At 42.3% G+C, this 18,101-nt stretch overlaps 2 protein-coding genes and 1 pseudogene across 2 annotated transcripts in view; all 3 read left to right on the top strand.

Moving 5' to 3' along the window:
- LOC129860156 (zinc finger protein OZF-like) overlaps positions 1-18,101 on the top strand; it is a 170,601-nt gene extending 152,500 nt beyond the window's left edge. The window contains exons 2-4 of the mRNA XM_055930512.1: positions 11,774-11,944; positions 12,308-12,334; positions 14,097-18,101. Of these exons, the coding sequence (XP_055786487.1) occupies positions 11,774-11,944; positions 12,308-12,334; positions 14,097-15,505 (1,607 nt within the window). The 3' untranslated portion in view covers positions 15,506-18,101. The remainder of the gene's footprint in view (positions 1-11,773; positions 11,945-12,307; positions 12,335-14,096) is intronic.
- LOC129860189 (zinc finger protein 501-like) overlaps positions 1-18,101 on the top strand; it is a 167,967-nt pseudogene extending 149,866 nt beyond the window's left edge.
- On the top strand, positions 3,562-6,215 carry LOC129860150 (general transcription factor II-I repeat domain-containing protein 2B-like). The gene is made up of 2 exons (XM_055930496.1): positions 3,562-5,599; positions 5,726-6,215. The coding sequence occupies exons 1-2, from the start codon at positions 3,783-3,785 to the stop codon at positions 5,730-5,732; spliced, it is 1,824 nt and encodes a 607-aa protein (XP_055786471.1). The 5' UTR covers positions 3,562-3,782; the 3' UTR covers positions 5,733-6,215.

Here is an 18,101-nt window from a genome sequence, read left to right on the forward strand (position 1 = left end):
AGAGCAGGGGTGTCAAAGTCAAATGGACGGAGGGCCAAATAAAAAATTTAGCTACAAGCCGAGGGCCGGACTGTTCGAATGTTCATTGAAAAATTTTTAAATGACGCATATAGTCTAGTGAACCTAATTGAACCTACTGAAAACCTAACAAATATATTCCAATATGATCAGATAAATAAAGCAATATTTTCTTATGGCTCTGTCAGTAATCTTTAATTTTCAACAGACACAAAAGACAAATTTCCTTTATATAAAAATCCCCATAACATGAACATTAAATGAAAGAAACCGGTATTCAAGGCACCATCAGTAGCCTATATTTTCTATTTTAGCAAAAGTGGGCTAAATTTACTTCAAAGAAAAAAACAATAATAGCAATTTTCTATCATCCACTCAACTGAAATATTTTTAAAATATAATTGGATTGAAATACAATAAAATAAAGTGCAAAAATCTATTAATCAAAAACAACACTTTGTTTAAGGAGAAGTAACATGCAGTGAAAACAAATATTAAACTTTAACTTTTAAACTTGAACTGAGTAAAAACTCTAAATATGTGATTGCACAGTAATGTTCACTTGTTTGAGGTTGAGGGTGATACTTGGTGGTGTCCCATCTTTTCCACAAGTTCATCAATGTTCGGGGTAAGGCTCTGAGCTGAGGAAATCCTCAGAATTGAGTGGAGGTGTTCAGCAGTAAGTCGACTTCTGTGTGATGTTTTGTTCAGGTTCATCAAAGAAAACAGTTGTTCACACAGGTATGTGCTGCCAAACATAGACAACGTTTGAGCAGCCTGGATGCGCAGCTGGGGCATTGTGTCGGGGAGGAAACGGGCGAACTCCGCAGCACCCACTGCCGCATATTTTGCCCTCAGTGCATCATTGCATTGGAGGTCAATCAACTCCATTTGGAGGTTTGGTGGTGAGCTTTCCACGTCAACAGCAAATGGGTTACCGAGCAGTTCCAACCTGCTTTTTTGTGCTTCAAAGTCAGCAAATCGGCGTCGAAAGTTAGCGGCAAGCATACCTATTTTATCAGCCAACTGTGCGCTCGGGAACGCACTGGTAGAGAGCTTCTCTTTCATGGTCTGGCAGCTGGGAAAGTGGCTCAAATTTTCTTTCCGCATCTGCGTCTCCCACAGAGTCAGTTTGGTTTTAAATGCCTTCACTGTACTGTACATATCAGAGATGACATGATCCCGACCCTGCAGCTGCAAGTTCATTGCATTCAGATGACTCGTAATGTCACACAGAAAAGCCATTTCACACAGAAACATTTCGTCTCGGAGTTGTGTTGTGTCTTTCCCTTTGCTGTCCAAGAACAGACAAATCTCCTCACGAAGCTCGAAACATCTTTGAAGCACCTTTCCCTGGCTTAGCCATCGCACCTCTGTGTGATAAGGCAAATCACCATGCTCCGTTTCTAACTCCGTCAGAAATGCCTTGAACTGGCGGTGATTCAAACCTTTGGCTCTGATAAAGTTAACTGTGCGCGTGATGATGCTCATTACATGCTCCATTTTCAAGGCTTTACCGCACAACGCTTCCTGGTGTATGATACAATGATAAGCTGTCAGCTCACCTGTCGCGTTTTCCTCTTGCATCTTTTCCCGTATCTTCGCCACCAGTCCGCTCCTGTGTCCACACATCGCAGGTGCTCTGTCGGTTGTCAAACCCACGAGTTTTTCCCAAGGCAGCTCCATCTCATTTACACATCTTGACACCTCTTCATACAAATCATGCCCCGTAGTTGTGCCATGCATAGGACGTAAAGCCAAAAACTCCTCTGTCACGCTTAGGCTGGAGTCCACTCCGCGGATGAAAATTGACAACTGGGCAATGTCAGAAATGTCGGTGCTCTCATCCACAGCCAAGGAATATGCAATGAAATCTTTTCCCTTTTTCACAAGCTGCTCTTTTAGATTGATGGACAACTGGTCTACTCTCTCGGCAATGGTGTTTCTGCTCAGACTCACATTTAAAAAGAGTTGCCTTTTTTCTGGGCAAACTTCGTCACAAACTTTAATCATGCAGTTTTTGATGAAATCCCCCTCCGTAAATGGCCGGGCTGATTTAGCGATCTCTTCTGCCAAAATAAAACTGGCCTTGACAGCAGCCTGGCCTTGTGATTTGGCTTTTTTGAACAGAGCCTGTCGATTTGAGGCCTCATTTTAATTCCTCTGCCTTTTGTAGCCTTTGTTCCATGTCCATATTCTTGTTTTTGTCCGCGTGTTTCGTTTCGTTTCATAATGTCGTCTCAGATTATACTCTTTCAGTACCGCCACACTTTCTCCACACAGAAGACACACAGGTTTTCCAGCTACCTCCGTGAACATATACTCCGACTCCCACCTTGTTTGAAACCCCCGGTTCTCAGTGTCCACCTTCCGTTTTGCCATTTTTGATGGGTATCTGAAAGTTAATTTTACTGTGATGCTGACGACTGCTGTGCCAATAAATATTGAAATGAAGCAGCCTACTGCTCGGTGCGTCACCGTTGCATTGTGGGAAATGTAGTATTGGTGCGTGTAAAAGATCTGCGGGCTGCCGGCTTGCTGCGGTCTGCGGGCCGGTTCTAATAATAAATCAAGATCATCCCAGGGGCCGTAAAAAACCTTCTCGCGGGCCGGATGTGGCCCGCGGGCCTTGACTCTGACATATGTGCTCTAGAGGATATCATACACTGTACATATCCAGAAGTGGACCAAGAAGTTTGTCCTTAAATATCTTCTAAATATCTATTGGGAGCCCATATGGACTTGCCTCTCTACCTCCCTTCATATTGAAAATAGCATCAGATATTTCAGCACCATCCAATTTAGTGTCTTCTGAAATAGAGGGAACATCAAGAACTGATTAGTTCTGAGGAGATTCAGAGTTGTAAAATGTATAATTTGCCCCATAATATTTGCTTTGAAAGCCTTCCATCTGGTACTCGCTGTCGTTTGGTCAGTGTTCAATGTAAAATAAACATCTTTATGCACTCCAACGTAATGTAAGAAGTCTGGGTCCTGTAACCATCTGGGACGCAAACACCATACTAGTTTTGTATGCCTATAAAATAATGACTCAGGGGAACGGTCACTCAGAACAATACTATCATAGCCACGCCCTGCTACATTGGGAAGCAATGAGCAAGAAACTAAGAAGTAGTCTATAGGAGAATATGATTTAAATGTTGACGAGTAACATGAATACTGCCTTTTACTTGGGTTCTGAGTCCTCCAAGGTTCACATAGATTTAAGTCCTTAATGAAATGCTGTAATTTCTTTCTATTCTGCGAGTGGGAAGTGTCTAACCAGAGGAGCGATCTAGAGGAGGATCAAGAGTGTAATTAAAACATATCTAAAATATGTTTAGTAACCAGAAGGAACGCAGGAATATTTTGTAGTGAGAAAAATATGTAAAGATCTGTTGGAACAAACAAACAAATCTATCCTAACAGTAAAACACTGAACCACATTCTACTGTTCTCCCTAACCGAGACACCCAACTCTTCCTCTCCCACCTCTCCCTAATCGTAGTGTAGCCTGGTGGACGACTGATCCATTAAAGCACATGTGTCAAACTCAAGGCCCGCGGGCCAGATGTGGCCCGCCAGGTCATTTTATGTGGCCCGCGAGAGCTTAAAAGTTTTGAGTGTCTAAAAATAAATACCAAAAAATAAATTAAGAGCGTGCTTTGACCAAAAACTACATTCCCACAATGCCTTTCGACTACGCTAGCCACGGCAGTGTCCATGCCAACGAGTGGAATTGAGATATAAATAATGATCCCAAAATGTCCAGAAAGAGAAAAGTTGATGCAGACGGAAGACTGTTTCAAGAAAGATGGGAAGGCGAATACTTGTTTGCGCTTCAAGGAGAAAGACCGGTATGTCTTTTGTGTTACGAGGCGGTGTCGGTTGTCAAAGAGTACAATCTGCGTCGACATTTTGACACCAAACACGGAGCTAAGTACGCTAAAGCTAGCCTTCAAGAAAAGCAACAAATTGCCCAAGAATTAAAAGGCAAACTGCGGTCGCAGCAGAGTTTGTTCATGAAATCCACAGCCAAAAACGAGGCCGCGGTGAAAGCTAGCTTCATTGTGGCTGAAGAAATCGCCCACGCTTCCAAGTCTTTTTCAGAGGGAGCGTTTTTGAAGCAGTGCATGCTGAAGGTCTGTGAGCAGGTGTGTCCCGACCAGTTACAGACTTTTAAAAATGTCAGTTTATCAAGAAACACCATCGTCGACCGAGTGAAGGAACTAGCAGAAAATCTTACAACACAGCTGGCCGAGGAGACACGCAGCTACACAGCTTTTTCATTAGCTGTTGATGAAAGCACAGATAACACGGACACAGCGCAGTTATCAATTTTTATTAGAGGCGTAAAGTCGGACCTCTCTATCACTGAGGAGCTGTTGGATGTGGCTGCAATGCATGGGACCACGACGGGACAGAACATTTTTGATGCGGTAGAGAAGTCCGTAAGTAAAAATGCATTGCAGTGGGAAAACTTGGTAGGATTAACTACAGACGGTGCACCGGCAATGTGTGGAGGAAAAGTGGGCTTGGTTGGACTAATGAAGGGGAAAATGCAAAAAATGAACTGTCACACGCCTTTGATAACGTATCATTGCATTATCCATCAAGAAGCTTTGTGTGGGAAGGTGCTGGGGATGGAGGACATTGTGACCACAGTCATGAAAACAGTGAACTTCATTCGGGCGCGTGGCCTGAATCACCGTCAGTTCCAGCAGTTTTTGCTGGAGATGGGCTCGGAACACGGGGATGTGCTGTACCATACAGAAGTGCGGTGGCTGAGTAGGAGCAAAGTCCTCAAGCGATTTTTCGAGCTCAGGAAAGACATTGCTCTTTTTATGCAGAGTAAAGGAAAACTCATGTCTGAACTATCAGATCCAAAGTGGATGTGTGACTTTGCTGTGTTGTGTGACATAACCGACCATCTCGCCCAGCTGAATCAGAAGCTGCAGGGACGCAAACAAGTCATCACGCAGATGTCCGACACGATCACGGCTTTCCAGCGTAAATTGGACTTATGGATGTGGCAAGTGAAACAGGACAATCTTGTTCACTTTCCTGTTTGTCAGAGCATGTCAGCCTCATTTCCCGAGACTTTTTCATGTGCTCAGTTGGCTACCAAACTGAGCTGGTTAAAGACTGAGTTTGATCGGCGCTTCTCTGACTTCAGAGCACAACAGTCTGGCTTTGACATCTTTGCCAATCCTTTCACCACCGATGTCTGCACTGCACCCCAACACCTTCAGATGGAGCTAATTGAGCTTCAAAGCGACAGTGGCCTGAGAGCAAAGTTTCAGGATGCTACAATCCAGGACTTTTACCGTCTGCTGCCTCCTGGTTTGATGCCACAGCTTCGACTTCATGCTGCCCGTGTTCTGTCCATGTTTGGGAGCACCTATCTGTGCGAACAGTTTTTTTCCATAATGAATCTGAACAAAAACAAGCACAGATCACGCCTCACGGATGACAACCTCCATGCTGTTCTACGCATTGCCTCAGCACAGGACCTAAAACCAGACATTGACACACTGGTAACGGGAAAACGGTGTCAGACATCTGGTCAGAAAACACACAGGCAAGCATTTTTTTTTAAACTTAATTAAAATATAATAAAATGTAATTCAACCAAGAAGAAGAACAGTTAAACTGTGTGCAATTTAATGATTGTGCTTGCATTTTGTTTTGTGTTTATCATTTTCAGAACATGATCAATCGATAGTAGAGAGAGAATCCACTTGGTGTGTTCAAGGACAGGCAGCATCTCCTCATCAAAGACTAACCGAAAAACTTGACCAATATAGTTGTGAACTGAGTCAACCTTTATTTTGGTATTTTTAGTTGATTACATATTATTTATGTGTAGCTGCTGTAGTAATTATTTAATGTTTGCAGGTTTATGTGTGTATGCAGACAAATTGTCATCAAACCATCAGTTGGGTGCACGGCTGTGTGCAGCCTTTTTTTGTAAAATGCTACATGTGTCATACATGTTCTTTGCAGCTAAGTTTTATGTTATTTTTCTTTATTCACTTGGACAGTTTGATCCTTCATTAATGGAGTTATGTGGGTTTTCATAAGCTGACAAAATTTAAAAGGATTTATGTTAGAGCTACAAGCAAACATATATTTTCTATGCAACTGTAATTGTCACTTGAATAAGTTATAATAAATAATGAGTTATTTAACATTAAGGAGGAGTTACATTTATTTTACATTACATTCGATTACATTTATAAGTTACATCTGGCCCTTTGAGGACAGCCATTATGCTGATGTGGCCCTCGGTGAAAATGAGTTTGACACCCCTGCATTAAAGGGAGCAGTCTTACCTAAGCGATGCTAAACAAAACAAAGTGTCTCCTGCCTTCTCTCTGGCATTACTCTCGGCCATTTTTGTGGTTGGTAAGTACAGGTGAATATATTGATAAAAGTCATCCTGTCCTAGAGACATTTACATACTTATCAAAACGTCAACCAGGGTATGCCTACATGAAACACAGCCCTTATTTTAAGTGTTTCTAAAATCCTCTATGGGGAAAAATGAATGGTGGGAAAATGATTGGAACCATTTCCCTGTTTGACTGCTAGGTTTTATGGGCATTATGATTCATACTGTGGTACTCCATTGGTATGCAGCTACCCGAAGCTAGTGTGGTGTGGATGAGCAGAGACATGTGGTAAAATGGAGGACAAGAAAAAAAAGTGGAGTGGAGGATTGCAGTGGAGGATTGCAGTGGAGGATTGCAGTGGAGGATTGCAGTGGAGGATTGCAGTGGAGGATTGCAGTGGAGGATTGCAGTGGGGGATTGCAGTGGGGGATTGCAGTGGGGGATTGCAGTGGGGGATTGTACAAGCCTTCTGGAAGATCTGATGGAGAAGATGGTGAACCAGAAAATAAGGAGAGAAGTGGAATATGTTTTGAGTGAATATGGAATGGAGGATCACACAGAGCCTTTAGATGAGCAACAGGAGGGAAGTGAACGTGACAAGAGGATGAATTAACTGCGATGGCCAGTGCAGTGATGACCCCCGAGAAGGAGCTGAGGGTAGAAGGAAGTTGAGTTGGTGAAGGTAACTTGGAGTGGACTCATAATGATTTCTCATATATCCAGAGGGAGTGGGCGCTCCGGATTTCACGATTGGGGACAAGAATTGTGACTGGAATTTCTCTCCGGAACAGGGCGGCATTGAAAGGAGTGATAATGGGATTAGGTTTAAGTGTTAAGGAGGAGCAGTTGAAATGGAAGATTCCAGGTGTCTGTGATGCCCGTCTTTAGGTGAGAGAAAACATTGTCATGTGGAGTTTTGATGCAGAGTCTCTGCCAGATAAGGTCATGGTAGGAAGTGTCAGTTATCCCGTGAGCGCTTTTGTTTCCGTAAATACTACAGTGTCTGCGGGTTAATGGGCCTGTTGTAGGAGTGAGATGCCTAGATTAGAGGTCGACCGATTATGATTTTTCAACACCAATACCGATTATTGGAGGGCCAAAAAAAGCCGATACCGATTAGTCGGCCTATTTTATTTTTTATTTGTAATAATGACAATTACAACAATACTGAATGAACACTTATTTTAACTTAATATAATACATCAATAAAATCAATTTAGCCTCAAATAAATAATGAAACATGTTCAATTTGGTTTAAATAATGCAAAAGCAACGTGTTGGAGAAGAAAGTAAAAGTGCAATATGTGCCATGTAAAAAAGCTAACGTTTAAGTTCCTTGCTCAGAACATGAGAACATATGAAAACTGGTGGTTCCTTTTAACATGAGTCTTCAATATTCCCATGTAAGAAGTTTTAGGTTGTAGTTATTATAGGAATTATAGGACTATTTCTCTCTCTACCATTTGTATTTCATTAACCTTTGACTATTGGATGTTCTTTATTATTGCCAGTGTAACAGTATAGCTTCCATCCCTCTCCTCGCTCCTACCTGGGCTCGAACCAGGAACACAACGACAACAGCCACCCTCGAAGCAGCGTTACCCATGCATAGCAAGGGGAATAACCATTTCACATCGGTTACACCAGCCTAATCTCGGGAGTTGATTGGCTTGAAGCACAGCGAAGAGCTTCTTGCAAAACGCAGGAAAGTGCTGTTTGAATGAATGCTTACTAGCCTGCTGCTGCCTACCACCGCTCAGTCAGACTGCTCTATCAAATCATAGACGTAGTTATAACATAATAACGCACAGAAATACGAGTCTTAGGTCATTAATATGGTCGAATCCGGAAACTATAATTTCGAAAACAAGACGTTTATTCTTTCAGTGAAATACGGAACCGTTCCGTATTTTATCTAATGGGTGGCATCCATAAGTCTAAATATTCCTGTTACATTGCACAACCTTCAATGTTATGTCATAATTACGTACAAATATGGCAAATTAGGCGGCCCAAACTGTTGCATATACACTGACTCTGCGTGCAATGAACGCAAGAGAAGTGACACAATTTCACCTGGTTAATATTGCCTGCTAACCTGGACTTCTTTTAGCTAAATATGCAGGTTTAAAAATATATACTTCTGTGTATTGATTTTAAGAAAGGCATTGATGTTTATGGTTAGGTACACAACGGAGCAACGATACGCACCGCATCGATTATATGCAACGCAGGACACGCTAGATAAACTAGTAATATCATCAACCATGTGTAGTTAACTGGTGGTTATGATTGATTGATTGTTTTTTATAAGATAAGTTTAATGCTAGCTAGCAACTTAACTTGGTTTCTACTGCATTCGCGTAACAGGCAGGCTCCTCATGGAGTGCAATGTAATCAGGTGGTTAGAGCGTTGGACTAGTTAACTGTAAGGTTGCAAGATTGAATCCCCCGAGCTGACAATGTAAAAATCTGTCGTTCGGCCCCTGAACGAGGAAGTGAACCCACCGTTCCTAGGCCATCACTGAAAATAAGAATGTGTTCTTAACTGACTTGCCTAGTTAAATAAAGATTAAATAAAGGTGTTTTTTTATTTTTTTTTATTCGGCCAAATCGGTGTCCAAAAATACAGATTTCCGATTGTTATGAAAACTTGAAATCGGCCCTAATTAATCGGCATTTCCGATTAATCAATCGACCTCTAGCCTAGATGTGAGAAGTGTGCAGGGGGGCATGAGATGAAGGAATGTGTGGTATCGTGGAGAAAGTTCTGTGTGTTAGTTGTGGGGGGGGGCTGGAGATCTGAGGTGGCAGGTGAGAGAAAGGCAGATTGAGGTTGCCAGGGTTACAGTAGTACAGAAAGTGTATTATGGTGAAGCAGTGAAGAGAGTGGTAGAGGAAGATGGGTACAGGGTGAGGGATCTTGAGAGGATTCCTGTGTGTGGTGCATAACTGTACAGCATAAATTGAAAACTTATTTCTCTCAAATTTTGTAGATAAATTTGTTTACATCCCTTTTAGTGAGCTTTTCTCCTTTGCCAGGATAATCCATCCACCTGCCAGGTGTGGCATATCAATAAACGGATTAAATAGCGTGATCATCATTACACAGGTGCAGGACAAGAGTAGCTGAGTAGGTGCTGCCTTGACAGCAGCTAATGGGGATCCCTTATAAATACAAAAATGCCACTCTAAAATGTGCTGTTTTGTCATACAACACAATGCCCCAGATGTCTCAAGTTTTGAGGGGGCATGCAATTGGCAAGCTGACTGCAGGAATTTCCACCAGAGCTGTTGCCAGACAATTTAATATTAATTTCTCTACCATAAACCGCCTCCAACGTTGTTTTAGAGATTTTGGCAGTATGCCCAACCAGTCTCATCTGCAGAGCACCGTGTATGGCGTTGGTTGTGTGGTTTGCTGATGTCAATGTTGTGAACAGAGTGCCCCATGGTGGTATCAGGGTTATGGTATGGGCAGGCATAAGCTACAGAATACCAACACAATTGCATTTAACGATGGCAATTTGAATGCACAGAGAAACCATGACAAGATCCTGAGCGCCGTTGTTCTGCCATTCATCCGCCGCCATCACCTCATGTTTCAGCATGACAATGCACAGCCCCATATCGCAAGGATCTGTACACAATTGAAAATTCTTCCATGACCTGCATACTCAGACATGTCAACCTTTGAGCATATTTGGGATTGACGTATACGACAGCTTGTTCCAGTTCCCACCAATATTCTGGAATTTCACACAGCCTTTGAAGATGAGCGGGACAACATTCCACATTCCAAAATCAACATCCTCACGAATTCTATGTAAAGGAGATGTGTCCCGGAGGAGGCAGCGGCAGTTACCCACTTCTCCAGTGCTTAATTTGTAAATTGGGAGGTGCTGGAACCAGAAGTGAGCCCCAGAGGGGGGGTGACCTGGGGGTCTCTGAGGTACCAGAACACATTAAATAAAATACCTTTATAATAAATATTGCATGCATTATCATGGCTTTAGCGTACTGGCATAGAGCAGTGGTGTGGAGCCGCTTGCAGAAGTTGCAAACATGGAGTACATTTATTGTAGCCTGGAGTCCTGGAAAAATGTGGCCTTTTGTAAACGGATTCTATTAAATTCTACATCATTTTAGATGACTGGAGACTTTCTGAAAATCTTTTTTAATACCTCACAAATGACAGGCTACTTTGACACTGACAAACTGAGAATCTGAGATCAATAAAAACGACCTTGTCTCTAATCCATCAATGGCTTAGGCCAGGTGTGAGGAGAAACACATTGTACAACCATATTTGGTAGTGAGTGGAAACGCTAAGCGGATGTTTCACATTTATACATCTGGTGAAATATCTGTCTCATTGTTCTACCTGTGGCTGCACTGTGGTAGTGGGGGAACAGGAAGTTCCAGACAGGCACACACCATTCTTCAGAATAAAGAAAACGCTGACACTTTGCAGTCTGTTGCTGTATTACTACAGGAATGTAATAGCAGGCTTTCAACTTTCTACAATCGAAAGAACATGTCATACCATGCTAGGTAACAAATCCGTTAAGGTATTATCACATTTGGTAAAGGTTTGATGTTTTATTTTTGTGTGAAACCGAGTGATTGTGATCAACTATTTTAAAAGTCACGCAGCTAGAAGCTTTGGGTTTGTCTGAATGGGTGTTCATCATTTCCTCAATGTCATTTAATAAAGAATACATTTATTTGAGATTTCTGAGTTAATGTTTAGCATGTTATTGGTTTTGTGTAAAATTCATGAGCTGGTAAATGGCTGCGCCCATTCAGTCGGCGTCAACGGACTTCAGTGCGGGTGCATCAGAGAGAGACTCGCAAACCGTAACCTCGTACTATATGGTTTTGTGCATTTATGTGAATTTGTGAAGTCTACTGTAGGTTAAGTGCATTATGTTGTGCAGCCTAATTTAAAGAGTCTAATTTGGATTAATTACTGTTGTCAATGCTTAGCTACCTGATCTATTGAAATGAGATCAGTGCTTGACTTGGACAGGAGCTCACCAGAGCTGAGTACCATCACCTCACATTTCTACTGTTTGAGCTCATGTTCCTCTTTTATAGAATATTAGCTCAACAGTATTGTGGAGCTCCTGCACCTAAATATAAACAGTTCCAACACCTATTTCAGTCCAAGTCAAGCACTGAATTAGATAATTGAACAAGAAGAAATAATATATTTTTAGAGAATAAGGAAAGTTCTGGAACTGTCAAGACAATAACTTGTCTGTTTTTCATTGTTACTACAGGCCGACTCAGATTAAGTCTGAGGCCGGTAATATCAACAGTGAGGACAAACCCAGCCTGCCTCTCTCCTTCCACAGGGAGTCCAAACCTACAGTCACTGGGTCCTGATTGTGACAGTGGAGCCCAGTTTGCACAGCAAGATCCAGAGATGGCATCAGTGAAGCTGGAAGACTGCAGTCAAACACTGGAGCTGAATGTAAACATTAAAGATGAAGAGGAGGAGAAGATTGGGAAATCTGTTTCTCATGGTAAGAGCAGGGTTCTAAGTTTGTGTTGTTCGTTCCAACTTCCCACTGTGTATGAAAAGTTGCAGTAGAACTGTTTCATGATGAACTGTTTCAATGAGAAGGTAGATGTTATTTCATGCCACTGAGACTTACATGGTTTGACACCAGTATTGCAACATTTGTTTTATTCACTGGGCTATCTGGAGTGATCAGAGAGTAGACTAAAGAAGTGAAATAGACAAACTGCCAGTGTTTTAAAATTCTATGAAATTAGTCTGTGTAGTTACTAAACCTTGTGATAGTGAGTAGAGGATGACACGCCCCTTTTTAGCTTTCAACTCTTACCCACTTTTAGAGTCGTTTAACTCCCCTTTTGTGTTGTAGAGCCTACTGGTATGAATATGTCACCCGGTAAGCCAGAAGAGGACTGGCCACCCTTTTGAGCCTGGTTCCTCTACGTTTCTTCCAAGGTTCCTGCTTTCTAGGGAGTGTTTCATAGCCACTGTGCTTCTACATCTGCAATGCTTGCTCTTTTGTGATTTTAGGCTGGATTTCTGTAAAGCACTTTTTCAACTGCTGATGTTTTAAGGGCTTTGTCAAATAAATTTGATTGACATGTACAGTACCAGTCAAAATTTTGGACACACCTACTCATTCAAAGGTTTTTCTTTCTTTCTACATTGTAGAATAATAGTGAAGACATCAAAACGATGAAATAACACATAGGGAATCATGTAGTAAACAAAATAATGTGTTAAACAAATCAAAATAGATTTGAGATTCTTCAAAGTAGCCACCCGTTGCCTTGATGACAGCTTTGCACTCTTGGCATTCTCTCAACCAGCTTCATGAGGTAGTCACCCGGAATGCATTTAAATTAACAGGTGTGCCTTAAGTTAATTTGTGGAATATCTTACCTTAATGCCAAACAGTTGTGTTGTGACAAGTTAGGTAGGGGTGGTATACAGAAGAGAGCCCTGTTTGGTAAAATACCAAGTCCATGTTATGGCAAGAACAGCTCAAATAAGCAAAGAGAAATGACATTCCATCATTGACTGAGCTTCAGGTCAAAGTAATCCGGAACATTTCAAGAACTTTGACAGTTTCTTCAAGTGCAGTTGCAAAAACCATCAAGCGCTATGATGACACTGGCTATCATGAGGACCGCCACAGGAAAGGAAGACCCAGAGTTACCTCTGCTGCAGGGGATAAGTTAATTAGAGTTACCAGCCTCAAATTGCAGCCCAAATAAATGCTTCAGAGTTCAAGTAACAGACACATCAACATCAACTGTTCAGAGGAGACTGTGAATCAGGCCTTCATGGTCGGATTGATGCATGCAACCACTACTAAAGCTCACCAATAAGAAGAGACTTGCTTGGGCGAAGAAACACGAGCAATGGACATTAGACCTGTGGAAATCTGTCCTTTGGTCTGATGAGTCCAAATTTCAGATTTTTCCTTTCAACCGCCGTGTTTTTGTGAGATGCAGAGTAGGTGACCGGATGATCTCTGCATGTGTATTTCCTACCGTGAAGCATGGAGGAAGTGTGATGTTGTGGCGGTGCTTTGCTGGTGACACTGTCTGATTTATGTAGAATTCAAGGCACACATAACCAGCATGGCTACCACAGCATTCTGCAGTGATATGCCATTCAATTTGGTTTGGGCTTAGTGGGACTCATTTGTTTTTCAACAAGACAATAACCCAACACACCTCCAGGCTGTGTAAGGGCTATTTGACCAAGAAGGACAGTGATGGAGTGCTGCATCAGATGACCTGGCCTCCACAATTACCAGACCTTAACCCAATTGAGATGGTTTGGGATGAGTTGGATCGCAGAGTGAAGGAAAAGCAGCCAACAATTGCTCAGCAAATGTGGGAAGTCCTTCAAACTGTTGTAAAAGCATTCCAGGTGAAGCTAGTTGAGAGAATGCCAAGAGTGTGCAAAGCTATCAAGGCAAAATACAAGATATTTTGATTCGTTTAACAAATGTTTTTGGTTACATAAATCCATATGTGTTATTTCATAGTTTTGATGTCTTCACTATTATTATTCAATGTAGAAAATAGCAAAAATAAAGAAAAACCCTTGAATGAGTAGGTGTGTCCACACTTTTGACTGGTACTGTATATTACACCAACTGACAAGTTCTTCTGATGTTCACACAGGAGATCATGTTGAGACATTCTCTACATCCAGAGATCAACAGCAGGAACATCACAGAGCTAAGAGGTCTCACCCCTGCCCACATTGTGAGGAGATTTTCCCAATTCTATCAAAGCTAAAAATACACCTAAGAATACACACAGGAGAGAATCCGTATTCCTGTACTGACTGTGGAAAGAATTTCACAACATCAAAGGCTATAACAGTTCATCAGAGAGTACACACGGGAGAGAAGCCTTACTCCTGCTCTGACTGTGGAAATAGTTTCTCTCGACGGGGCGACCTAAAAACACACGAACGTATACATACAGGAGAGAAGCCTTACTCCTGCTCTAATTGTGTAAAGTGCTACACAACATCAGGTGAGCTAAAAGTTCATCAGAGAACACACACAGGAGAGAAGCCATACTCCTGCGCTGACTGTAGGGCGAGGTTCTCTCAACTGAGTCACCTAAAACAGCATGAACGTACACACACAGGAGAGAAGCCTTACTCCTGCTCTGACTGTGTAAAATGCTTCACAACATCAGGTGAGCTAAAAGTTCATCAGAGAACACACACAGGAGAGAAGCCTTACTTCTGCTCTGACTGTAGGGCGAGTTTCTCTCAACTGGGAAACTTAAAACAACATGAACGTGTACACACAGGAGAGAAGCCTTACTGCTGCTCTGATTGTGGAAAGAGTTTTTCTCGACGGGGCCACTTTAAAACACATGAGCATATACATACAGGAGATAAGCCTTACTCCTGCTCTGAATGTGGAAAAAGTTTTTCTCGACTGGGCGATCTAAAAATACATGAACGTATACATACAGGAGAGAAGCCTTACTCCTGCTTTAATTGTGTTAAATGCTTCACAACATCAGGCGAGCTAAAAGTTCATCAGAGAACACACACAGGAGAGAAGCCATACTCCTGCTCTGACTGTAGGGCGAGTTTCTCTCAACTGAGCCACCTAAAACAGCATGAACGTATACACACAGGAGCGAAGCCTTACTCCTGCTCTGACTGTAGGAAGAGTTTCTCTCAATCGAGCCACCTAAAACAGCATGAACGTATACACACAGGAGAGAAGTCGTACTCCTGCTCTGATTGTGGAAAATGCTTCACAACATCATCTGAGCTTAAAGTTCATCAGAGAACACACACAGGAGAGAAGCCTTACTCCTGCTCTGACTGTGGGGTGAGTTTCTCTCAACTGGGAAACTTAAAACAACACGAACGTATACACACAGGAGAGAAGCCTTACTCCTGCTCTGACTGTGGGGTGAGTTTCTCGCAACCGTGCAACCTAAAAAATCATAAACGTATACACACAGGAGAGAAGCCTTACTCCTGCTCTGACTGTAGAAAGAGTTTCTCTCAACTGGGCCACTTAAAAAGACACCAAGTTATACATAAAGGAGAGTAGCCTTACTATTGCACTGACTGTGGAAACGGTTTTAAATCATCAGCTGAACTAAACATCATCAGCTGAACTAAACGTCATCAGAGAACACACACGGGAGAGAAGCCTTTCTTCTGCTCTTACTGTGCAAGAGCTTCTCCCGATTGGGCAATGTAAAAACACACCAACGGCTACACACTTGAGAGAAGCCTCATCAGTTCTCTCAGACCAGCTAAGATTAGTCACTCCACTTAATTCTTCTCATAAAATAATTGGCAACGTTGAATTGGATCAAATGAAGAACGTGTAGACCACTATTAGTCCTATTGTTTCTCACTGTGAGAGAACAATGCAGAGAACAGGGAGCGTTATAGAATGATCAGTGTGCATCTTGTCAGTTTTGCTGTGTTCTTTTTAGCTTCTACTGTTTTTTTCTTCACATTTTCAAACAGCCATTTACATTTTCAAATACAGGTAGCCTAGTCAAATACTTAACATCCAATCACGTTAACTGTTACTCTCTCGTGGGAATTCCACTAACGGGCTGTATGTAGCTAAACGTAGCTGCTGCTCATTCCTTTTGCTCGAAAATTGATTAATGGTTAAAAAAAGTAAGGCTTGCGTCCAGAGACACATACCAGCTCTACTGGTAGTACTGCTACTACCAGCAGCACTGCACCTGTCAATGACACAAGTTGTTCTGCTTCCACGAGCACATCCAATGCTAGCATCAGTAATTCTATGTTTGTTGTAAGCCCAGCTAGCATGGACACTGACAGTTGTGAATCTGATGCAGCCGAAGAGCTACTGCTCCTTTACCTGGGAAAGCACTGAACAACAGACAGGGAGGTTGGACCTTCGAAGAGGTGCAAATATGAGAACTACATTGATTTGGGGTTCACTTATATTGGGAATAGTGCCTTTCCTCAGCCACAGTGTGTTACATCTCACAACTCGATGAATCCTTCACTCTTGCGCAAACATTTAGAAAAAAAACATGCCAATTTGAAAAATAAGCCACTGGAGTTTTTTGAGCGAGAATTAAGACTACTTTCGAGTAGTAAGACATCTACAAAAGCAACAGATGCCATTAATAAGAAGGGGCTAGAAGCATCTTATACGGTGAGCTACCGAGTGGCTAGAACAGGCAGGCACCATACTATTGTGGAGGACTTCATTCTTCCTGCCTCTGCGGATATGGCCGGGGCAAAGGCCAAACTAACGATACCGTTTCACGACGCATCGGTGACATGGCAAGAGATGTTTTGATACAATTACTGCTTCGCATATACAAGCCAGTGAATTCTATGCATTACAGCTGGATGAGTCAACAGACGTGGCGGGCCTGGCACAGCTCCTGGTATATGTCCGTTACTTTTTTGGGGGGTCAATTAAGGAAGACATCCTCTTCTGCAAACCAGGACAACCGGAGATGGTATTTTTAAAGTACTGGACAGCTTTGTGACATCAAATGGACTTTGGTGGTCAAGATGTGTTGGTATCTGTACTGATGGCGCAAAAGCCATGACAGGGAGACATAGTGGAGTGGTAACGCTGCTGCAAGCAGTTGCTCCTGACGCTACTTGGGTACACTGCAGCATCCACCGAGAGGCTCTTGCTACCAAGGGGATGCCTGACAGCTTGAAAGATGTTTTGGACACTACAGTGAAAATGGTTAACTTTGTTAAAGCAAGGCCCCTGAACTCTCGTGCATTTTCTGCACTGTGCAATGATATGGGCAGCGACATACAGTGTGCTGGTTATCAAGGGGCAAAGTATTGACACGTTTTTTTGAATTGAGAGACGTGCTTAAAGTTTTTTTTTACTGACCATAATTTTCACTTGTCTGACTGCTTGCATGATGAGTTCCTCACACGACTGGCCTATCTGGGTGATGTTTTTTCTCGCCTGAATGAGCTGAATCTAGAATTACTGGGACTCTCCGCAGCAATATTCAATGTGCGGTACAAAATTGAGGCTATGATTTAAGAAGTTAGAGCTCTTCTCTGTCTGCATTAACAAGGACAACACACGGGTCTTTCCATCATTGTATGATTTTTTTGGGTGTGATAATGACCCTAAGCTTATGGACAATGTCAGATGTGATTTTGCCAAGCACCTATGTGAGTCGGATGCGCAATTACACAGGTACTTTCCCGAAACGGATGACACAAACAGCTGGATTCGTTATCCCTTTCATGCCCTGCCTCCAGTCCACTTACCGATATCTGATCAGGAGAGCTTCATCAAAATTGCAAAAAGCAGATCTGTGGAAATGGAATTTAATCAGAAGCCACTGCCAGATTTCTGGATTGGGCTGCGCTCAGAGTATCCTGCCTTGGCAAATTGCGCTGTTAAGACACTGATGCCCTTTGCAACCAAGTACTTATGTGTGAGTGAATTCTCGACCCTTACTAGCATAAAAACTAAATACAGGTACAGACTGTGTGTGGAAAATGATTTAAGACTGAGACTCTCCAATACAAACCAACATTGCTATGTGCGTCCTCTCAAGCACACCCTTCTTATTAACCTGTGGTGAGTTATTCATTAACCTTTTCAATTAACAAGTAAGGTTTTATATGTAAAATGGTTAAATAAAGAGCAAAATGTAATATTA

Source organism: Salvelinus fontinalis, chromosome 7 (assembly GCF_029448725.1).
Source record: "Salvelinus fontinalis isolate EN_2023a chromosome 7, ASM2944872v1, whole genome shotgun sequence".
NCBI classification, from domain to species: Eukaryota; Metazoa; Chordata; class Actinopteri; order Salmoniformes; family Salmonidae; genus Salvelinus; species Salvelinus fontinalis.

Bases quoted from the DNA above. Each gene is read 5' to 3' on its own strand.
- LOC129860150 (XM_055930496.1), top strand. From the start codon at position 3,783: ATGTCCAGAAAGAGAAAAGTTGATGCAGACGGAAGACTGTTTCAAGAA.